The sequence below is a fragment of the Nilaparvata lugens genome, chromosome 2 (genome assembly GCF_014356525.2).
Source record: "Nilaparvata lugens isolate BPH chromosome 2, ASM1435652v1, whole genome shotgun sequence".
NCBI classification, from domain to species: Eukaryota; Metazoa; Arthropoda; class Insecta; order Hemiptera; family Delphacidae; genus Nilaparvata; species Nilaparvata lugens.
The window spans coordinates 19,584,862-19,609,959 of record NC_052505.1 but is presented as its reverse complement, the minus strand read 5'-3'; the positions used below and the strand labels follow the sequence as shown (position 1 = coordinate 19,609,959).

At 33.8% G+C, this 25,098-nt stretch overlaps 1 protein-coding gene across 1 annotated transcript; it reads left to right on the top strand.

Moving 5' to 3' along the window:
- Positions 1–125: 125 nt before the first annotated feature.
- LOC111060011 (peroxiredoxin-4) lies at positions 126–18,626 on the top strand. Its single transcript, XM_022347641.2, has 5 exons — positions 126–437; positions 6,146–6,263; positions 11,272–11,511; positions 14,678–14,843; positions 17,291–18,626. The coding sequence occupies exons 1-5, from the start codon at positions 269–271 to the stop codon at positions 17,351–17,353; spliced, it is 756 nt and encodes a 251-aa protein (XP_022203333.1). The 5' UTR covers positions 126–268; the 3' UTR covers positions 17,354–18,626.
- Positions 18,627–25,098: the final 6,472 nt, after the last annotated feature.

Sequence of the window (25,098 nt, the reverse complement as noted above, 5' to 3'; positions counted from 1 at the left end):
CGGTGACTGTAACTGAAGCTGATACAGTTTCTATAACGGAAAAATGGAACAGATCCGATAAAAACTTTACCTGCTCTTGCGCATTACGGCGATATGTAAGGTACAGATTGCAATATCAATAATTTTAATTTCACAAATAAACAAACCTGACTAGCCTACTTGTTCTTGTTTTGATCTGTCCTGTCGTGTCGGCAAATCTTATCAGTGCTGAGTTGCAGAAAATGCTTGTGAATTCTACTCCATGTTAATGTAATTAAATTCAGCAAAAATGGGAAAGAGTGTAGTAGTGTTTATTCTTCTTTTTGTAGCTTTTGCTGGTGAAATATCCTGTTTGTCAGAAGAAAATTGTTACTCTTATGCTGGGGGCAATATCTACCCTCATACATCCGGCAGTTTCGGCACGATAGATCATAAATTGCAATTTACTAAAGCTGTCAGTAAGTATAAAGTTAAGAATAAAGACTGTTTAGAATTAAAAATTTTATTTATAAAGCTGCAGTCCATAGCCCAGGAAGCTCTGGAAGAAGGCATGATAAACCACGTTCAGATTAGTGTTCCTAGTCTACCTAGGTACCATGATTATTCTTGAAAGTAGACAATCATCTTTACGTAGGCTACACCTTGTTAATTAACGGCAATGCAATGTAGCAATTTGGTAAAAAAATTAAAATGAGTGCATTATTTTTCCGGGAATGAATGATTTTTTGTAAAATTCTTTGAATCAATGATGTACACTCAACTGTCTGGTACTTTGACATTCAACCAAATGAACTGTTCCAACCCAATCAATAACAATATGGGTTTAGCCAAGGATAATTAACTCTGCACGGATTAGTCCTTTCTCTGGTGCAGTCAATGCTTGAAGCCATGCACTGACTCCAAGGTCGGGGAGAGGTGGCATTTATAATGAACCCAACTCTACATAAGAGCTGCATATTAAGATTGTCTTGCCAAGGTGATATTTCTGATGCGGCGGAGATTACAGTCATGTGATGTGCCCACCAGCTTCCTAATCTCAGCATAACATGGTCTGTTTCACAGTCACATGAACTATGAAATAGTAGTTTGGGGCATGTGGGTGACTGTGGAAGGATTCGTTAACAGAAAAAGTTATCCGTATCACTACCACATTCCCCCTCCTACTTGGAACATTATCGGCCCATTTTCAGACGTTAGAGAATCCAGACGGTCTTCAGTCAGTATTTGTACTGCTCACTGCTATCCCTATGGAGCAAGTTCAACATTTTCCAGGAGAGAGGCCAGTTGCACACCTAAAACACATATTGCATGAGAAAATACAATCTAATATAGGCGGTGAGATATAACATGAACCACCAACACCCACCGCATGGGACTCAACTCAGATTTTTCAGGGTGGGGGTAAAAGTTAGGTCAGTTTGTTCTCGGCAGACGGTATCATCCCTTGCAACATTCTCTTCACTGGCCGTCTGCATGCAGTGTAAGAGGGGATGCTTTGTGAGAGAGACATTCTCGCCCCTACATCCCTACCACGTCAACCACTCTTTCACCGTTCGAGGCTGAGGCTCATGTTAAGTTATAACTCGTAGCCTTTAATATTGGTAGCCTTTCGTAGTGAAAATTACTAAAATATTAGCTTGTACTATTTCATGCAACAGGGCCCTGAAGGCGAGATACTGTTAACCTGCCCTACTCCAGATTGTTAAGGCTCATGTTAAGTTATAACTTGTAGCCTTTAATATTGTTAGTCAGCTGGTTTTTAGACTAGGAAATTACAAAAATATTAGCTTGTACTATCTCATGCAACTGGGCCCTGAAGGCGAGATACTGCTAACCTGTCCTACTACAGATTGTTGAGGCTCATGTTAAGTTATAACTCGTAGTCTATGAAATTGGTAGTCAGCTGGTTATTGACCGAGCGTAGTGAGGTCTAAGATTCAAGTCGACGGTTTGGCATTTCTCTTAATGTTTATATGTTTATATGTTGCGCATTTACGGCGAAACGCGGTAACAGATTTTCATGAAATTTGACAGGTATGTTCCTTTTTTATTTGCGCGTCGACATATATACAAGGTTTTTTGAAATTTTGCATTTCAAGGATAATATAAAAGGAAAAAGGAGCCTCCTTCATACGTCAATATTAGATTAAAAATCAGACTATAGAATTATTCATCATAAATCAGCTGACAAGTGATTACACAGATGTGTGGAGAAGCCAGTCTATTGCTGTATTTCCATAAGGTCTATAGTTTCAATCAGGTACTTGTGGATGAGAATACTGCGTGAGGTCTACTGTTCACAGAACTACTAGTTACTAAAATATTAGCTTGTACTATCTCATGCAACAGTGCCTTGAAGGCGAGATTCTCTTAACCTGCCCTACTCCAGATTTGCGAGGACTTGATACTTGAATCATTCGTCGTTGGCTGGGAAAACCAGGCAGAATAGAATAGAATGACTGTCTTTATTTTTGAAAACTTGGGGTACCATTGGACTCTGGATGCAAGATTGTTACCCCAAGCATATTTTGAAATTTGTCATCAAACTACTACAGCAGGATGTTCGTGAGATCAAGAATCAAGAATTTTATTGGCCATAAAACAACATTACAAAAATGTAAGCAATAGGCTTTGTCAATAATAAGTAAAATATCACAAGTTGGATTATAAAATGAACAAATTTACAAATACACATTGAAATATTGTAGTAAAATAACACGAGTTGGACTATAGAAACGAACAAAATTACACATATACATTGAAATATTCCAGGTACTCATTGACAGAATAGAAAGCTTCAGACTTGAGCCATTTATCAACAGAAATACAAAACGTTTTCAATGGTAACTTCTTAACATTATCTGGTAGTAAATTAAAAATTCGAACTTGTAGGTACTTATGACTTTTTAGAGTTTAGTCAATCTAACTGTAGGTCTAGTTATATCGTCCCTATGTCTAGTATAATGTGAATGTATAGAAATATTTTTATCAAAATTAGACAGATTTTTCTTCACTGAGATTAAATTATAATATATATACAGACAAGGCAAGGTCATAATTTTGTGTTCTACAAAAATTCCTCTACAAGATTCATTGTATTTCATACCAAATATAACTCTAAGTGCTTTCTTTTGCCATATAAATGCTTTTTTTGAAGAAGATGAGTTGCCCCACAGTTTTACTCCATAAATCAAGTGTGAATGGAAGAGACCAAAGTAAATCATTTCAATTACATCAAGGTTTACACAATATTTCAGTCTTCGTAAGAGAAATGTTACTCTAGAAAGCTTTTTACATAAATTCACTAGGTGATACTCCCAGCTGAGTTTACTATCTAAGTACATTCCTAGTAACTTTACAGGCTTGAAAACATCATCATTCAGATTCAGGTTACCAGTACTTACATTGTTGATAGAAAATATTATTTGTTCTGTTTTGCTCTCATTTACCTTAAGTAAATTGGCATTGAACCATACCTTAGACTCATCCATAGCCCTTCCAAGCGTATCCTGAACAGTTTTTATATCAACGTCCTTATGTACCAGAGTGGTATCATCTGCATATAATATTGAAAAGACAGAAACATTTTTACTAAAATCATTTACAAAGACCAGAAACAGAAAAGGGCCAAGGACTGATCCTTGAGGAACCCCCATGGTTACATCAAGGAAATTTGAGTTTGCACTATTCAAGCTAACCATTTGTTTTCTATTTTTCAAATAACTCTTGATCAGCATGAGCTCCTTATCTTTAATACCATACTTTTCAAGTTTTTTGCAGAGTATAGAGTGAGAGACACAGTCGAATGCCTTGCTTAAGTCCAATAGTAAAGATCCAACTGGTTGCTTGAGTTCAAAACCATTCAAAACATATTCAACAAGTTTTTCAATTGCATCAATAGTACTATGATTCGGTCTAAAGCCATACTGAGAAGGATAGAACAGCTGGTTGTTAACAAAATATTCATTAAGTTGAATTACAATACTCAATGATTCTACTTAGTATAGGTACAATTGCAATTGGTCTATAGTTCTGGGGTTCATTAGGATCCCCCTTCTTATAAACAGGTGTAACTTTGGTAACTTTTAGAAAATCAGGAAAAACTCCTTCACTCAGTATATAATTTACAATATAAGTCAGTTCAGATATAAAAACATCAACTACATTTTTCAACAAATAATTTGACATACAATACACATCCTCAGATTTTGAGTGACTCATTCTATTTATAATAAGACTAATTAATGATTGTTTCATCAACCTTCTTAAATTTAAAATTTTGGTTATTCAGATTACTATTGATACTATTATTTAAAAGATCAGAGAGATGGAGATTGGGAGTTTCCAAAGGGCCCTGAGTGAGAAACTAATCAATTTCCCCCTCTACTCACTAAGTGAGGGTGAAATAGGTCACCACTTTGAACAATTTGAGATCAACCCAAACGTCCTGGTACTAATACCATGCGACTGTGATATGCATGCTTTTCTTGCTATTGTATTTATACAGAAATAAAGATTTTGATTTGATAATAGTGATACTTGGGCTGAAGAACCATACCAAACAAGCTATCTACATCCATCTCAGTTGATAATGTAGATGTTTTTTCTTACTAGTAGTTCTGTGAACAGTATACCTCACGCAGTTTTCTCAAGTATCGGATGTATCAAGATCTATTCTAGTTGATTTAGTTTAATCACAATTATTCACAGTTGAATCATGATTTACTCTTGAAAACTGTTTTCTGTTTTCTCCAAGATCAAAAACTCACTTATGTTAATAAACTCAGTTCACGTTTGGATTTTTATCCCATATGAAGGGGTTATAATACAAGGGGTCCAAGTGACATATTGTTAGTTTCGAGAAAATTGAGCCTAAAGTTTACTTACATTAGTTAATTCTACATTCATGAAATGAATATAGAAATGATATTCACCTATTCCTATAACTATTCAGTATACTTTTACCAAATCAAAAGTGCAGTTTCATGTCTCAAATTGCTCTCCTTTCTCAATTATCAGCTAAATAGTGATAAGAAGTACCCCTTGTTTACCAAACAAAACTCTATTGTCTAGCTACACATAAATCTATCAAATTCACCAGCAATTGAACAATGATTAATGACACCATTGCAATATTATCTGATTCGCTAATTGGTTCTTGAGGTATCTTTTGTTTGGTGACATGGCTTAAATTTAATTTGATGGATACGAGCAACCGTTGTCCTGTAAACAAGGGAACCAAGTCACTTGGACCCCTTGTTTGATCAAATTAACAGCTGTTTGAAAATTTAGTTTAAAAACTTTACACTCAAAATTTAAAACTAAAATTTAAAATTTTTATAAAATTTTACACATGTCAGCACTGATTAGACTTACGCTTATACCTCTACTGTACCTAACTCAAAAAAATGAAAAATGTCACTTGGATCCCTTGTATTCTGACCCCCTCATATGATAATTTATCCAGTTCCGTGATAATCTTTCCATCTAATGAAAATATTTCTCAACTATTTTAAAATCAACTTTTTTCAATCAAGAATATTATAATTTCTTCAGAATTATTCAGTTCATTTAATCATTTTTTTATTTTATTTTCAATCACCTATTAAATTTGTTTTTTAATTGTGAGAATATTGATACTGATGGGCACGCATCATAAAAAAATATTTAAACCCTACCTTATAGAAATAGACACGGCCAGACATCTGTGTAATGCATGCAATGAATAATCAATCCACTTGTCAGCTGATTATGGATAAGTCTATAGTCTGATTGATCCTACAGTATCTTCAAAGTAGATGATATATATAGTGATATCAGAGTATGTTGGAATTCCTTTACTTTTCATATTATCCTTAAAATGCAAAATTTCGAAAAACCTTGTGTATACATTGACGCGCAGTTGAAAAAGGAATATTCCTGCCAAATCTCATAGAGTTCTATCAACGCGTTTGGCCGTAATCGCGTTACATACAGACAGATAAAAGAAAATCCAAGTTAAAACATAGACCTCACTACGTTCGGTTAAAAATTTAATATAATATGGGCCACATAGCCGTCAACAATGATTACGGTATAGGTTTAGTGGCTAATAGTACGGTAAACAAAAGTGGTATTATAAATACCTAAATTATTCATCTAAATACAGATAATTTTCCTTTTACAGTATCAAAGCCAGCTCCTCATTGGGAAGGAACAGCTGTCATAAAAGGAGAATTGAAAGAGCTGAAACTCTCCGACTATGCTGGAAAATATTTGGTGTTCTTTTTCTATCCATTGGATTTGTAAGTACAGTAGTAGTATTATTCATTTTAAAAAGAAAAAGACGCTAATATTGTCAATACCACCATAACTTATATTTGTTTGAAAAACACCATCAAATATATAGTGGTATTGACAATATCTTTTTCGTCCCACTTGGATGTAATGAGCTGGTTTTCGTGCGTCATATGGAGGCCGAAAATGATTGTTTTCTGACCAGGCCGGTAAAAGTTTTACGGCCCTAGGGCTGTAAAATAACCTTGAAGTCAGCTGATTCTGATTTGATGTGAACGTGTTTACAAAATGGTTTATGAAACGGAATCAGTTTATGCTTCTAGAATTGAATAAGTATTCTGCAATAAGATACTAAAAATTTTTTGGATGAATAAAATACAGATTAAGATATTTATTATAAACTATTCGAATTCTATTTTCAGAGTAGGATAGTACTTCTAACCTAAACTTCCGAAGTCAACGACAACAAGCATTGTTGACGTTGACATTCAGATTGGCCAAATTTCAAGTGTGCTAAAACAGCTGATCAAAAAACTGTTCATTATTTGTGTTTATTATCCAAGAATCAAAACATTTATAATAATATCATCTTATTGTCATTTGGAAGAATAAAAAGTATAAACTCAACCTCTTACATAATTGAACATAATCTTTTAGGTTATTTAGACAAATCAGAATAAAAAATAAAAATACTTGGACAATTTCCTGATATTCAGATTACCTCAGATTTGCTAGAGCTATGACCTTCCTGTTTTGCTTTCGGAAGTGCCTAATAAACAATTATTCTCATATTTATATTGTTTATTTTTCTATGTGGCGAAAAATAACGTTCTTACCATGGGCAAAAATGTTTTTCCGGCTCTCAATCTTTTCTAGTCCTCGGCCTACGACCTCGGACTTGAAAACCGATTTCGAGCCGGAAAAGTCTCATTTTCGGCCCTAGGTGCGAAATATTCTATTAAATGGAGATCAGTGGCGGCTCGTCCTATGTGTTCAGTGGTTCATTGAACCCCCAGAATTGAACCAACTCCTATAGAATGATGAATTCTACTCATATATTTATATTTTTATTTTATACTCATGAAATTACATCACAAAATTTTTCATCTACGTAAACTTAACGTCGATGTTTTGTGGCCGGTGCCGGAGTGGCTTGAAACAGCACCGAATGGCATGACGAGACGGGTGGTGGTGGAAAGCAGTGTTCATTCCCCGATGTGAACCCAAAAACAGGGCGGGGTGAGGTAGTGGAACAGAGGAGGGGAATCGGTTTGCTAGCACGGATTTGGTTCACAATCCTGTCTGAACCACGTTTCCATGAGTTCATCCGAGAGTAGCCGAACCTAGCCGAGGCAAGTGAAGCATTCGGTAAACCTCGGAATGAATCGTGAGTATTCGTGATACGGATTCAGTAGCAGTGCCATCTTGAACATAACCAATAAATTCAAATTTGGTGGCAGTGAACAGTAAACAAGAAAAATATGAACAGGACAAAAAATCTATATTTGTAGAAAATATGCTTAATCTTTGGGGGGTAATTCCTTAAAATTATTATTGATTACCTTTACACTTGATTATGCTCAATACTCTATATATATCCTCTTGACCTTTCGCCCCATTAGATCATGAGGTTGAACCCCCAAGCTAAAAGATCACGAGCCGCTACTGATGGAGATAAATACCAACATGAAGTAATGTGGAGCAATTCAGTATTAAAATAACGTTTCTGTTTTTAAATTGCTGTGACCGGTGACCTCATGGCTGGGAAAACTAGATGCAGTTTAATTATTTAATTGACGTGCCATACACTGTTGGAGCTTTGCTCAAATTATACAGTTCCACATGACAAAATAATAATAAAACATTTCCCATACAATCACATTATTCACTCTTCTTTTTAAGGCTACTAATTATTAAAACATAACAAAATTATCAAGTACCGTAGTATCCTTATTTCCTTGCAACACTACCCGTTTCAACTCTTCAACTAATCAAAATTTTATTTTGATTATGAGCGCTGCTATCCAGAAATTGTCAGTTTGGTGTAAGGGTAAGCATTCCTGACTGGCAATTAGGAGGTACTGGGTTCGATTCCGGAGCTGACAAATAATTTTTGTATAGTGGCGCTCATCGAATTTCCATCTAGCTGTTTACCCTGTTGTCAATATTTGCAGTAGCAGAAGTCTTCGGAGTGATTTACAGCATTTAATTGGAATTTTCGTTTAATAATAATTAGCATTTGAACAAATGCAACTCCCAATTTATTTCCATCTGTAAAATTTCATTTATTTGTTCATATCATGAATTATACAATCCATCATGATCAGGTTAAACAATAGGCTTAGCGCAAAACTGTTCTGAATTTTTGTAGATTGTAGGCTTAAGTATCTCAAAATATGGTTTATATTACCCCTTTCAGTAGTATTATCTTTAGTTTAAAGAATATAAAAACTAAAAATTGAAACTTTTATCAAGTAGAGAATTGCTGGTTAACTTTATTGTTGAGGTGGACTTGATTCGTGCTCATTTTTCTCAGAGTCGTTGCTTTTGCTATTGTGGCACATTGAAATAAAAATTTTCTCAGCGAGTAGTTCACTGTCGTTCATATTATTCGCATTACCTGTTCTGAAATTTCGTAAATTGTAAGCTTGAGTGTCTCAAAATATGGTTTATATTACCCCTTTTAGTAGTCTTATCTTTAGTTTTAAGAATATAAAAACTAAAAATTGAAACTTTTATTAAGTAGAAAATTGCTGGTTAACTTTATTGTTAGGGTGGAATTAGTGTGCAGATAGCAGGTAACTTTGCCTAGTACTGTCGGAATAATATTCGAATATTATAATACAGTACCTATTTTGAATTTAAATTTGCCGATATAGGATGTGATCACATTGAATACGTATATGTTCAAGTGTGAATCAGATCATGCATGAGCGAGAAAACAAAATCTGGAAATTGACTTTGAAACACGTTATGACTTCCATGTATGTACTCACACTGAACACAACCAGCAAGTGCATGCGTTCAGTGTGAGTGTTCTAGTTGCTCTTTCTAGATTTTGTTTCTCATCTGCACTCTCGGTCATGCATTTTTTGTTTTGTTTTATACATTACGTCTTGGGAACCCCAGGATGGAGTGAAAGACAAGTCAATCAATACCATATAATATGCAAATTATGTTATTTATATATACATAAATGGTTTGAGCATAACTCGCAGTATGTACCTATGTAAAAAGGCTGTCCAGTTTATATAGAACAGAAAATATTGTGTATTCATACACACAGAATGTCAAGATTTCGAAACAAACAAACAAATTTTACAGTTTCCTGATTTTTCAAGGTATTTGGTAGTTTACTATAAAATATCGGGGACCGAGCTTCGCTCTGGAGTACGAAAACATAAAAAAATTATTACAAAAGAAGAAATTGTAATAACAATTATAAGATTCATACAGAAATGTTCTATTTAATTACAGTAAATTGAGATTAATTCCTAGAGGAATGCAAAATTGTTCCTCACAAAGGCCCAGTTGCACAAAATCCGGTTAAATTTTAATCTTGACTAACTTCACGTGAACCAAATCAGAGAAGACCATTTCAAAAAGATTGATCTACTGGAATTAATCAGGATTGAAAATAACCCGGCTTTTTGCAACCGGCACTAAGTACCTGATTAAATGATTACAAAAGTTCAACAGCTGAGTCATAATTTTGACACAGCCCACACACATAAACTCGCTCACTCACTTCCATCACCAACAGACGACGAAATAATTATTATCAGCTGTTTTTCTAAAGAGGACTAATAATTATCCTTTTAATGACCTTCAGTCTAGTGCAATCGAATCTTTATAACTAGTAGTTATGTGAACAATAAACCTCGCGCTCAGTAAGTTATATTGACCTGTTGTTATGTTTTCTCAAAAAAAATTTATCAATTTTAAATGGCTAGAAAAAATCCTGAATAAACAGAGCTTTCTGTACTACGTATCGTCCCGGAATGTGAGTGTGAGCGGTGTTATCAGGTCCGGCTGCAACTGTCTACAACGTTGATGGAAAGATACATTTTCAAGATGTTCGATGTTTTTGAACGTGTAGTATTATAGTCCACTAAACAGCTGATTTATGATGAATAATTCTATAGTCTGATTTTTAGTCCAATATTGGCGTATGAAGGAGGCTCCTTTTTCCTTTTATATTATTCTTGAAATGCAAAGTTTCTAAAAACCTTGCATATACGTCGACGCGCAATTTAAAAAGGAATATACCTGTCAAATTTTATGAATATCTATCAACGCATTTCGCCGTAAATGCGCAACATATAAACATTTAAACATTAAGAGAAATACCAAACCGTTGACTTGAATCTTAGACCTCACTTCGCTCGGTCAATTATTATAAACCTACTATGTTCTGATTTTCGTGAGAATCGTTAGAGCCGTTCTCGAGATCCGGTGAAATACAAACATCCAAACATTCCAACATATAAACAGAAGTTGCTCGTTTGATAGTATAGGGTACCCTACCAATATAGCTAGGCTTATACCTATCATTTATACAGGTAACCAAGCGTGCACCGGTACATATATACACATCCATTGTGATCATACCCTTAACCATTGCTACGAGAATCGTATGATGCATAGATCTTGGGGTAGACCTTGTTACTGAAATCTAGGGGTAGACCTTGTTACAGTTCTCCTATCTATCTCCACTGTCATTATAAAGGTGCGTACAGATATACGCGCCGCAAACATGAGCAATTCACTTCTAATCAGCTGACTATATCTGTATTTTTACAGAAACGGTAAGATACAGATATAAAAAGCTTGGCATCAGCTGATTAAAAGTGAATTGCTCATATTCGCGGCGCGTATATCTGTACGAACCTTAACGTAGATCTCACTGTACAATTGATCTGCAATAAGCAAAGTGGGGCGCCTGTCTATTCGTATTACCACTGAATTGATACCATTACTGTATTTTCTTAAATGAACTGTCCTGCGTTGTTCTAGTACGTTCGTATGCCCGACCGAAATCCTGGCGTTCAACGATCGCATTGAGGAGTTTCGAGCCCTGAACACCGAAGTGGTCGCCTGCTCAGTGGACTCGCACTTCACTCACCTCGCCTGGATGAACACGCCTCGCAAGGACGGTGGCCTGGGACCATTGAAAATCCCTCTCCTGTCCGATCTCACCCATAAAATATCCAAAGATTACGGTGTCTACTTGGAGGACCTCGGTCACACTTTGAGGTGAATTTCAATTTATTCTCGAATACTTTTAATATCAGCATGGAACTATAAAACTAAAATCATTCTATTTGTGTTTTCAACAGACCCTTGCGGAGCACGGGTGGCACCTGCTCGTGTGATATAAATGAATGATTTCACGAGATAGATGATTTTCAAATTAGAATTTTAGTTTTGGAAGTGGAATGCATAAAATAAGATGATTTTCAAAATAGAATTTTAGTTTTGGAAGTGGAATGCATAAAATATGCCTAAAGCTGGGTTTACACCAAAGTTATTAACAAAATGTTAGATTGTGAAATGTTAGATAGTTCTAAATTTTAGATTGTGATTTGGTGTAGAAATTTGAATGGATATAACCTATAATATTTGGACAATTTAAAACTAAATTAGGAAATTGAAGAAGTTTTAGGCAATAGCCTGTTTTTCTTTTCCGATTCTTGTATTTTTTTGCTAACCTTATAAATAAATAAATAAATAAACTTAATCCTTATAGATTCTATTAGATTGAACGGAACTTGACAAACACATATATATGTTCATCATGTGTATGATGAGTTATATTCAATCTAATAGAATCTATAAGGAATAAGTTATTAACATTTTGTTAATAACTTTGGTGTAAACGCAGCTTTACAGTTGTGATGTGAGTGATGTTGTGGTACTTTTTCATAATGAAAACACAAATTGAAATATTGTCAACCACTTCTATTATAATAAAATACTATAATATAAACAGGACCTGGTTTCGAAAAACACCTGAAGATGTGGGTGGTAAAGCCACAAAACCAGGTTCTGTTTATGTTAAAAGTATTTTATAATAATAAAAATCTGGTGTGGCGCACTCACACAACTTTCCTTGCCGCTATGAAAATTGATCACCTGACGCTAGTGTTCCCGCGCATCTCAAAGCTACTATTCAAAGATTTTAGTCAGCTGGTGACAGGGCAATAACGCTGAAGACACACATGAGGTCTGCTATCTCTTCATAGTGAATGATTCAATAGAATCAACGATAATTTACAATTGAATAATCATATTTTCTCGAATTTAAAGCTTATTTTCAATTTTAGGTGAAAATGTTACTGAACATTAATTGTAGAGATTTTCATGCTCAATCTACTCCACTTGATTTTTTTTTTTTTGTTTATATTGTATCTGTATCCGAACTTTGCATTGATGGGGCGGAGCTCCTGAAATTTTTACAGATATGGGACTTGTGGCAGTTGATAGTGCTTATTGATGACTATTTTAGGTATGAATTTGATCAAAATCGTTGGAACCGTTTCCGAGAAAATCACGAAAAGCCCTGTTTTTGGCAACATTTTCGCCATTTTAGCCGCCATCTTTAATTGCATTTGATCGAAATTGTTCGTGTCGGATCCTTATAGTGAAAGGACCTTAAGTTCCAAATTTCAAGTCATTCCGTTAATTGGGAGATGAGATATCGTGTACACAGACGCACATACACTCATACATACACACACACACACACACACTCACACACACACACACACAAACACACATACAGACCAACACCCAAAAACCACTTTTTTGGACTCAGGGGACCTTGGAACGTATAGAAATTTAGAAATTGGGGTACCTTAATTTTTCTCGGAAAGCAATACTTTCCTTACCTATGGTAATAGGGCAAGGAAAGTAAAAAAGTAGTTGACAATTTTAATTTGTGTTTTCACCATAAAATATGCATAGTAAGATTCATCTCATGCAGATATTGGAAATCATAAAACTGAATTCTGTTATAAAAAGATGATTCTTATTGATGATTCTTATCAAGCTAATTAGCATTAAAGTTTATTTGTGAATTCTTCTTGCATTTCAATTCAAGTTTCAATTTGTAATAAAATGATTTGAATTTGATATGCTTACTTTGCATTTGCAGTCATCTTTTATTTTCATAATTGATAATGTAAGAAAGATTTATTGAGATCAAACTGATAAACTGAAAGTTCAAGGCTCCACAAGAATTTATTGCTGAGTCGACAATAACTCCTTATCAGTTCCCAACAGTTTAATGCATGAATGAATGTCTTCTAAAAATAAAAGAGAAGTTTTCTAGGGAAAATGAACGTAAAATTTGTTATTCTCACATTCGCCGTTGAATGACGCTTGTTCCCTTGATGTTCTGGCTACACAAAAAGTAATCTGCAATTCTTCAGGTATATTTATATCTTAGCTCTGTAAGAAATTGATGTAGAAACCTATATGATCACAGATCGCTCTCTGTGTGGCTGGGCCTCAAACGAGACAAGATCAAACCAAACCAAGTAGGAACTTGTTGGTACAACCGTAGAGAAAAGATAGGATAAGAAGATACCCCATGGTATGTTTGAAAAGTTCATTGTTAACTCAAGCCGATAGTAACAGTAGTTCTTTTTCGTGAAGCTATGTGACGCTGATAGTCAGTAAATATCGGGGCCCGAGCTTCGCTCGTTATTTTTATTTATTGATAAACAAAACCATAGTCTACTATAGATAGAGTTAGCCATGACAGAACACAATTCTCTCAAATGATCATGTTTATATTTTACAGCTGGCTATACGTCAGCTTATGAATTTCGGGGATGCGATATTTTGATTTTCCACAGAGTCACTCGCTCACTTTTTACCATCCACAGACGACGAAAGTCTCAGCTGTTTCAGCCAAGAATGAATTATCCTTTTAATGTCGTTCAGCGAGTTTTTCCAAGGATGAGACCTAGTGCAATCGAATTTTTATATCATAGATCTATGTTTTAAATTTCGTGAAAATCGTTAGAGCCGTTTTCGAGATCCGTTGAACATAAATAACAAGATATAAAAATATAAACAGATATACAGAAATTGTTCGCTTAATATAATAGGATAATAGAAATTTGTCGAAAGCAGTTGGTTGGAGTTGACAAAGAATCGGCTTGAAACTTGGAACATAAACGAGCTATACCAAGAGATATCTACTTATGCTATCTCTTCTTTATGGTACAATGATAAAATTATGTGAAAACTCTATAGGGCCTACAACCCTATTAACATAAAATACTAATTTCAGTGCACACTCTTCATAGTTTGATCACAGAAAAGAGAAAGTTTTGTAACCTGATATTTCGTATGTCTATGGTTTGGAATTTTGACATGTCTGATAATCTGAATTTGCTACATTAATTTTCAGAGGGCTTTTTATAATCGACCAACGTGGCATATTGCGGCAGATAACAATGAACGACTTGCCAGTGGGTAGAAGCGTGGACGAAACTCTAAGACTGGTGCAGGCTTTTCAGTATACAGACGCACATGGCGAGGTGTGTCCAGCTGGTTGGAAGCCCGGTCAAGCTACTGTAAGTAACCATAGAGAATCAATAGCATAAGAAGATATCTCATGGTGTGGGGCGTTTATGTCGCAACGTTTACTGTTATCTCAAGCTGATAGTCCACGTAGTTCTTTCCTGTGAAGCTTTATGACGCTGGTAGTCTCTCATATTGTGCCGTTCATTCACTCTTACAAGGTCTAAACAGTAAAAACTCGACAATAATCGACAGTAATCGGCTTGAGATAACAGTAAAAGTTGCAACATAAACGCCTTATACCATGGGATATCTACTTACGCTATTGTTTCTCTATGAAGTAACTCACATTCAATTTATTTTTCACAACACTCGATCGCAAAACTAATCATTATTGAACTAAAGACTCATGTATAAAGCCTGGTTTCCACTATAGTTGAGTTAGTGGTCGAGTAACTGGCATACTAACCTAACTCTACCTTACTCACTTGGTCGAGTAACTGTTCCACTTCTTTGAGAATAATAAGTAAAGTGTGTCGTGTAGTGAACAGAACTAACATTGAAATGAATACGGAACATTCATTATCGCCGTTAAGCCACAAAAGTTTTACAAAAAGCATTGATATATGCGGCTGATATTTCGCTTGCAGAAATAACTACGACTATTGTTTTGTTCAAATATTCTTTAAATTTTATTTATTTATTTACAATGCAAATGACACTAATGTAATAACATTGAAAGATGAAATAATAAGGTAGTCTTGTGCTATTTTTCTTCCAAATTTCCAAGTGACAAATTTCTATTATCGAATTATTTCAAATGAATTAATAGAATGATGTTATACTATATCTATATGAATTGTAACATATTTTTTGGCAATAAAAACTCTTATTGAGAAGAAAATGAAATTAAACTACTCTTCTAGCTCGAGACTGTTTTCAGTAGCGTAGTAGTGGTAGAATAGAGTGAAAAGCGGTGGTGGGGGAAGGCAAGTGGTAGAGTACTATCCCACGGTTCTATACCACTCTACTCTACTAAAAACTAGTACTCTACCATGAACGTTTTAATTGGGAGAGTTCACAAGATTGTGAGTATTTTCCCAGTGGGAACTCTACCACCAACTCTACTAATGAGTCTTAACCAGGCCAGTAAATCAGACTTAAGGGTGGTCACTAACGACAGGATGTGTGTTGAACATGTGTGTACAAAGCATGCTCGTCATGCATGCAGCGAAAGGCTTCGAACAACATTTTTTGAGGTTACGTTTTTTGTAATCACGATTAAAATTCAACAGGCTTTTGTGCAACCGGGCCTTAGCAGTGATGCCAAGAAGTTGGTTAGTGATGGAAATTCTAGCTACTATTTTGGCAAAAGTACCATCAGTAATAATATAATTTCTTCGTCTTACCATCAAGGATTGGGCTATAGCCTGTTCCGACTCTATTTACGATTTGTTGTTATGTGTAACTAGTAGTTCTGTGAACAGTAGATCTCGCGCAGTTATAAACCACAGTCTCCTCTAATACTGTTCACCAGAGTAAATTCTGTCCTGTCCTGTCGTGCTGGCCAGATATCGGTGTTTAAACGACTAATGGCTGTTTGGGTTGTTGTTCAATTCAATTCAACAATTTTGTTGTATCGACAATGCTAATAATTTGATGTGAACAGCTTTGTTACTATCATCAAAAGCTTACCGAGTTGAAAGCAGAGAAAAGTCAGGAGAAAATACTATGCTACTCCAAGTTATTAATTACATGCATCACTGCATGCAATTAATAGTCCACACGACAGCTGATTTTTTACTAAGTTACATTGAGATATTAAATTTCATGCGTCATTGCATGCAATTAATAATCCACTCGACAGATGATTTATAATAAATAATTCTATAGTCTGATTTTCACTCTAATATTGGCGTATGAAGGAGGCTCCTTTTCTTTTTATATTATCCTAAATGCAAAATTTTCAAAATCCTTGTATATACGTCGACGCGCAATTTAAAAAGGAACATACCTGTCAAATTTAATGAAATCCATTACCGCGGTTCGCCGTAAATGCGGAACATATATATAAACATATAAAATATAAATAAAGATAAATGCAAGACCGTAGACTTGAATCTTAGGCCTCACTTCGCTCGGTCAATAATATTGTATTTAAATATCCTATTCTATGATCAATATGAAATGAATATTATTGCCATATTTTGCGTGGTCTGCCAACCTCTCTCTTGCCTACTGGCTAATAATTAAAAATTTTTAAAGGAAACCTCTCAGCAGGCATTCTTTTGAAAAAATTATTTTTCCATTCATGCCGACACTGTATTTCTTCATGGAAATTCCCTCTATATATTAATACTATTATTAACTTCAAATATTGGTGATACTTGTATTCATTCATTTTTGTAGATAGATCAAGTTTTTTCACTGATGTTGTTTACTCACATGATTATGTTCAACTGCTGTTAAACACTATCTTATCTGCTATTATTTGTTTCAGATTATCCCGGATCCAATCAAGAAGAAGCAGTTCTTTGACAAAATGATGGAGAAAGATTTGTAATCCATGACCTAAGAGAACGTCATCTGAAATTGATTTCAAAGGATTTGTCCCCATTCAAGATGGACTGATAAGCCCAAAAAAGTACATTTCAGAATGAAGAAAAGAGCATTTATTTATTAATACGGTACTGATTTTACTTAAACATCACGATAAAAGACTGATTTTCTTGATCAACTATTATTAATTTCCATCTATTTATAATGTACACTATAGTAACATTCTCCGAGATATCAGTGTATTTTTAACAGGAATAAAGCGTAGAATAGAATGTTTGAATAGAAATTAAAGGTGATTCGAATTAATCGTGCTGGGAATTGAAAGTAATAAACAACTGTACCAAATTTATTGCCCACTTTCCACTGTTCATTGTAATGTTTCCATGAAGCTATTAGGGTTGTATGTTAATATTATTGTCTGGAACCGTGATTGTGAATATTTAATAGGCTTTACTGAATGAGGTATACGTTTTATTGATTAGAATCGTCATAAATATTATTACGCTTAAGATTTCTGAGATTTCTCGCATCTCACATAAAATCCTGTAGCCCAAAACTAAAGCTGCGCTCACACCAAATCCTTATAGATTCTATTTTGATTAAACATATTTTATCATGCACATGATGAACATATGTGTTTGTCAAGTTCCGTTCAATCTAATAGAATCTATAAGGATTAAGTTATTAACATTTTGTTGATAACTTTTGTGTAAACGCAGCTTTAGTCTCCATAAAATTGAACAAAATAAGTAATAGATTTGTTTATTTGTCATGAATTTTGCATCGCTCGTATGCCAAACTATACTTATATGTTTTAAAGTTTGTTAGGTACTTCAATGTAATGTGTAAACGTTTATATTTCTGTGATATCTCAGGTGTGACTTATTTCTCCACAACAAAAAAGTATCAAAATAGGATACTGTTCTTTTTCATTCCTTTACAAGTATTTTTCAAAATTATTTTGATTGCTTTAATATGATTAATGATATTTTGTAATAGATTGAGCTCGAAAAAAGACACAATAATGGATAGCTTTAGGTATTTAATAGGAAAACGAAGAAAAGGAAAATTCATGTACTGTGGAGTGAAAAGTAAAATTAGTAAATTGATTGCATCTTAGTTTGTAATAATTGTTTTCTAGATAACTAGCTGTTCAATTTTCGTGAAAATTCCCAATTAATTTATTATGTTTATTTTGTGTTATCTGTATAACTATAAAATATTAATATTGTCTGCCTGTATTTCAAATAATAAACGTTCATTCTTTCAAAGCATTATTTCGATTTCAAATTCATTGAATTGCACACGAATAAGAGAATGAAAATTAATAGAACTCAACAGCATATTATTCAACCACTAATTTTGAGGAATAATTGAATTTCGAAGGCAACAGAAATGTATTCCAGTTGACTGAGTTTCTTTTCTCAAAGTTACAAAGAAAGACTGATTATCAAGCCAATTGTTATTATCAATGCCATCATCAAACTATCTTCTTAGTTTACTTAACAACCTCGAGCAACACAAAGATGTTTTGTTTGCTTTGTTTTGTTTTTAATATCTTCCCAGAGACTCTTAACAGAGTATGAGAATTGTCAAAAAAAAAATGCTTGAAAACATTACTTTCAATAAGAAAAAAATGTTATACAATGTTACACAATTGAGACACCACAACTATTCGGTACTGACTTTATAAAGATAACTTGCTGAAAATAGGAAACGTTTAAAGTGAAACCTTTTCCCTATATTCAGATTCACGTTATGAAGTCATAACCTGATCAACTTTGGTTTAATATCCTTGTCTGACATTAGGCAAAGGAATCGTTAAAATAAAAAAAATCTGGTGTGGCGCACTCACACTACTTTCCTTGCAGTTATGAGAATTGATCACCTGACGCTAGTTGTCCCGCGCATCTCAAGTCGACTATTCAAAGACTTGAGTCAGCTGGTGACAGGACAATAACGCTGGAGACACACGAGGTCTGCTATCTCTTCATAGTGAATGATTTAATAGGATCAACAGTTGCCAACAGTTTGCAATTATTGAATAATCACACTTTCTCGAATTTCGAGCTTATTTTCAATTTTAGGTGAAAATGTTACTGAACATTAATTGTAGAGATTTTCATGCTCAATATTTTCCACTTGATTTTTTTTGTTAAAATTGTATTTGTAGCCTGATAATTGGGAATCTAAAATCAAACTTTGCATAGATGAGTCGAAGCTCCCGAAATTTTTACAGATATGGGACTTGTGGCTATTGATAGAGCTTATCAATGACTTATATGTATAAATTTGATCAAAATCATTGGAGCCGTTTTTGGCGAAACCCTGTTTTCGCCATTTTAGCCGCCATCTTAAATTGTATGTGATCGAAATTGTTCGTGTCGGATCCTTATATTGTAAGGACCTAAAGTTCCAAATGTCAAGTCATTCCGTTTATTGGGAGATGAGATATCGTGTACACAGACGCATATACACACACACACACACACACGTACAGACCAATACCCAAAAACCACTTTTTCGCCATACTGCACAGAAAGCAGCTGTTTTCCAGTACGGTACATACGTAGATCTGAAAGACATTGTTTGCAGACGACTTTCGTCTGACGTCAGAACAGGTTTCTTTCCGGCTTAGGCCGGGAAGAGTACCCTTTCCAGCCGCTAACATGGAACTAAGAAAGGTGATCAAAAAACTTTTCATTATTTGTGTTCATTATTCAATAATTAAAACATTTATAATAATATCATCTTATTGTCATTTGAAAGAATAAAAAAGTATAAACTCAACCTCCCACATAATTGAACATCATCTTTTAGGTTATTTAGACAAATCAGAATAAAATATAAAAATACTTGGACAATTTCCTGATATTCAGATTTGCTAGAGCTATCACCTTCCACTTCTGCTAAACAATATATATTGTTTATTTTTGTGTGTGGCGAAAAATAGCGTTCGCACCACGGGCAAAAATGTTTCTCCGGCTCTCAATCTTTTCTAGTCCTCGGCCTACGGCCTCGGACTTGAAAACCGATTTCCAGCCGGAAAAATCTAATTTTCTGCACCAGGTGCGAAATATACTATTTTGGGCTCAGGGGACCTTGAAACGTATAGAAGTTTAGAAATTTGGGTACCTTAATTTTTTTTGTAAAGCAATACTTTCCTTACCTATGGTAATAGGGCAAGGAAAGTAAAAATATAGTGGCGGGATTTTTGCTGCAGTTTTCTACGTGACAGCTAACAGGCCTATCTGCATTGCCACGTTTGTTTTAGTGGATTGTTGGTCCATATTTATGCGGGCGCCAGACTGAAACATGAAATTTTTCCCCCACTCTGAGAGCAGAAAATCACTCATCTTCAAATGCTTATAACTCAAGAATAGGAGTGAATTTCGCCAATGTGATGACATATTATACTAGTAGTTCTGTTAACAGTAGACCTCACGCAGTATCCTCATCCGCAGGTACCTGATTGAAACTATAGACCTTATGGAAATACAGCAATAGACTGGCTTCTTCACACATCTGTGTAATCACTTGTCAGCTGATTTATGATGAATAATTCTATAGTCTGATTTTTACTCTAATATTGGCGTATGAAGGAGGCTCCTTTTTCCTTTTATATTATCCTTGAAATGCAAAATTTCCAAAAACCTTGTATATACGTCGACGCGCTATTGAAAAAGGAACATACCTGTCAAATTTCATGAAAATCTATTACCGCGTTTCGCCGTAAATGCGCAACATATAAACATTCAAACATTAGAATATTCATTTTATTTAACAATAATACAGAAAATTTCCATACAGTTGAATAACGTCAGTAAGATTTACAGTCAAAAACTTTAAGCGAAATGCCAAACCGTCGACTTGAATCTTAGACCTCAGGTCAATTATTGTTCATCTCAAGTTATATCATTCTTGAGTTTGAGCGATGTTAATATTGCAAGAATCCATGATGTTTCATTCATGGATTCATGAAAATCTCCCAGATTAGATTGATATTCGGACTATGGATGGAGGTTGACTTAACAAGAGTCGTGTTATAATACGAGACGTTTAGCTACAATACAGGGTGAGTTACTCACTGAAACAGAAAATCATTCCTTCACTCTGAGAGCAGAAAAATCACTCATCTTCAAATGCTTATAACTCAAGAATGGAAGTGAATTTTGCCAATGTGATGACATATTATTGTTTCTTTCGTCAAGTACTATCATTCCTGAGAGTTTGAGCAATTTTAATATTTAATGTTTGACCATTTTTGCAAAAGTCCATGATGGATTTCATGAAAAATGCAAATCTCCCAGATTTGGATGATATTCGGGCTATGGATAGAGGTTGCCTAACAAGTTTCGTCTATAATATGAGACGTTTCGCTACAATACAGGGTGAGTTATTCACTCAAACATAAAATCTTACCTCCACTATCAGATCAGAGAAATCACTCATCTTCAAATGCTTACAACTCAAGAATGGGAGTGAATTTTGCCAATGTAATTACACATTAAAGTTCCTCTCATAAGTACTATCATTCCTGAGAGTATGAGAGATTTTAATGTTTGACCATTTTTGCAAAAATCCATGATGATTTATTCTAGGATCTCAAGAAAATGCAATATCAATTGAATATTGTATTTGTTAGTGATAGAATTTTTAAAAACAATCTGACAGGGTTTTTATAAGACTGAAAAGGTATTAGTAATTACACGAACACAAATTATAATATCAAATATTGCATTTATTTCTTAAATTTCAAAGGTGGGTAACTTATTGTAAAGATAATGATAACAAAAAGATTGGTGCAAGCTATATTGTATTAGAATATAGAATATGAATAACTATCAGAATAGGAAGTGCAATAGAAATACATTAATAACTGTTCCTTATTTAGATTATCGTTTAAGAGAAAAATTGAATATGTAGTGTTTTACAGAACATGAACACTATGAACAATAGATGAAAATAACAAAGTCTAGGCTACATCATATTGCATCATGTCGAATTGAATTTAACAAGAAATTCAAATTCAAGATTCAAACATATTTCAATTTCAGTCGATAATATGTATTGAATTAAATACATAATAGGACTATTCATATAACGATCAAAGAGCACCCGTAACAAAAATAGGACGAAATGGTCACGTCCCCTTATTTATATAATACTTAATAAAGATTTAAGCATAATAATAACTAGACTTGAGACTAGATAGATAAGCTAGACTCAGACTAAAAATCATTATAGTTAATTTGTCAAAACAATGAAAATACTGATACACATATAAATTCTAACATTAACAAAATAATTTGTGATACAATACTTAATAAGTGAAATATCCTTCTTTTACTATTATCATAGACGAATAATGAAGTTAGTTCATCATTATTCAAGCTCTATGCTATTAACTAACATATAAATCTTCAATTAATCTAACTAAAGATATAGTAAATGATAACTAAAGTTATAGTAACTATATTCTTGGTAAATGTTTCAGTAAATAATTTCATAATAGATGAGATAGTTAATTGCAAAATCAACTAAGATATCGCAAAATCAACTAAGATATCGCAAAATCAACTAAGATATTGCAAAATCAACTCTACAATAAAACAAATTCAATACACAATTAAGTTTGGAGAAAGAAACATTAAGTACGGTAATGTGAAAAGTAGTGTTACAAATTATTTGAAAAAATACAAAAAGATAGGCCTATCTATAATGTAAGTTATTGCTTGTTTAATAAAGGCAATGAAATCCTTCTTTTATGCTCTATGATATTATCAAGTTGGCCTATATAAATTTTCAATTAATCTAACTAACGACAAGGTATATTCTTGATAAATTTTTCAGTAAATCATCTCATAATAGATGAGATGAGATAATTATGACTACTTTTATTCGTCCACTTATTTCTTAATTATTGTTACACTCCACTAGCCTACACTGTAACAATGAATGCATAAAAATAGAGGCAATGAAATACTCTTATTTGGATAAAAACGACAAAAGATTTCGCAAAAATCAACTCTACAATAGAACAAATTCAATACGCAATTAAGTTTGAAGATGAAATATTAAGTACGGTAATGTGAAAAGTACTATTTGACAAATTATTTGAAAAAATACAAAAAGATTGGCCTATCTATAATGTAAGTTATTGCTTGTATTATATCATATAATTGTAGCCTACCTACTGATACAAAAATAGAAATGTAAAATTGAAAACTTGAGCGTTTCAAATAATATAATATTTGTATTGATACATAGTCTGTTTCAAAAATGGAAACTTAATAAAGCGTTTTAACTCGAAACGTAATAACAAGAGAGTTTCAAATAATATAATATGTATTGATGCAAAGTCTGTTTCAAAAATGGAAACGTAAATAAAGCGTTTCAACTCAAATTTGTAATGATACAAAGCTGTTTCAAAAATAGAAACTTAAAATTTTAAACTAAAGCGTTTCAAAAATAATAACTTTGAATAGATTCACTTATTAGAAACCATTTTTCATAACATTCCCTGACAATAAATTGATAAAAAACACAAAATCATTATTTATTTAAGTATTATTGAACAGCCAGCTATTGATAGCTCTGAATTTTTGATATTTTACACAAACTTAATGTTGGATTTGCCATAGATTCCAATAAATTTTCTCCATCAATACAGTTCACTACTTTGGTGGAAAATTTTATAGACAGATTTTTTGACAGTAGAAGTTGAAAATATAGTGTAATACAGTTTTGTTATGAAGGTCCAACAATTGAAATTTTTGTCAATGATAGAAGTTCAAAAATATACTGTGATACACAGTTTTGTTATGAAGGTCCAACAATTGAAATTTTTGTCAGTGATACAAGTTGAAAAATATACTGTGATACAGTTTTGTTACAAAGGTCCAACAATTGAAATAAATGCACGATTACGTCTCACTTCTATTGAACGAGATACGTTAAAATCGAAATAGGAAATTTGGAGGAAGTAAAGCTTTGTCTCCATACAGAATAGAGCAGACAGAGCCTACAACAACTACAACCTACTTCTAGTACTACTGAATCTGTTTGGTCAAGAGCACATAATTTTAGAAATGTAATCATACCGGTAATGTAATGATATACACATCCTACAATTTCAAAACTGCTACGATATTTCCAAGTGAGCTTCAAACTATAATAAGCAAGTTGACTATATATTTTGCAAGACTTATCACAGGTTACATTTATACTTGAGCAACGTTTATACGAGATTCTCGTATTTTCGGATTTTAGTTTAAGCTTGCTTATAGAAAAGCTATGCAGATGACACACTTCTGATAGCGGGAAGTGAGAAAGAGTTCCAGCAATTACTGGAAAATGTGAATAACTACAGCAATAACTATGGGTTAAAGCTGAATCTTAAGAAAACCAAGTGCATGATCGTCTCGAAAAAGCAGAGAGTGCCAATTAATATTGTAGTGGACAATACACCTTTTGAGAGAGTCACAGCATATAAGTATCTTAGAGCATGGATTACTGAAGTGAACGATCAGACCAGGGAGATCAAAGGACGAGTGGAAATAGCACGACAGGTGTTCATAAAAATGAAGAAATTTCTATGTAGCCGAGATATTAAACTAGAGCTTAGAATACACATGCTGTTGTTATGTGTTTTCTACATTGCTGTACGGCATGGAAGCATGGACTTTGAAAAAGTCAAACCTCAAAAACATCGAGGCATTTGAAATGTGGTGCTATAGAAGGATGTGG

What these genes read in the sequence shown, in the direction of transcription:
- LOC111060011 (XM_022347641.2), top strand. Translation starts at nt 269, where the DNA reads ATGGGAAAGAGTGTAGTAGTGTTTATTCTTCTTTTTGTAGCTTTTGCT. An exon ending in GCAATTTACTAAAGCTGTCA is followed by an intron (nt 438 to 6,145) that starts GTAAGTATAAAG and finishes TTCCTTTTACAG; the next exon opens with TATCAAAGCCAGCTCCTCAT. An exon ending in GACCTCGGTCACACTTTGAG is followed by an intron (nt 11,512 to 14,677) that starts GTGAATTTCAAT and finishes ATTAATTTTCAG; the next exon opens with AGGGCTTTTTATAATCGACC.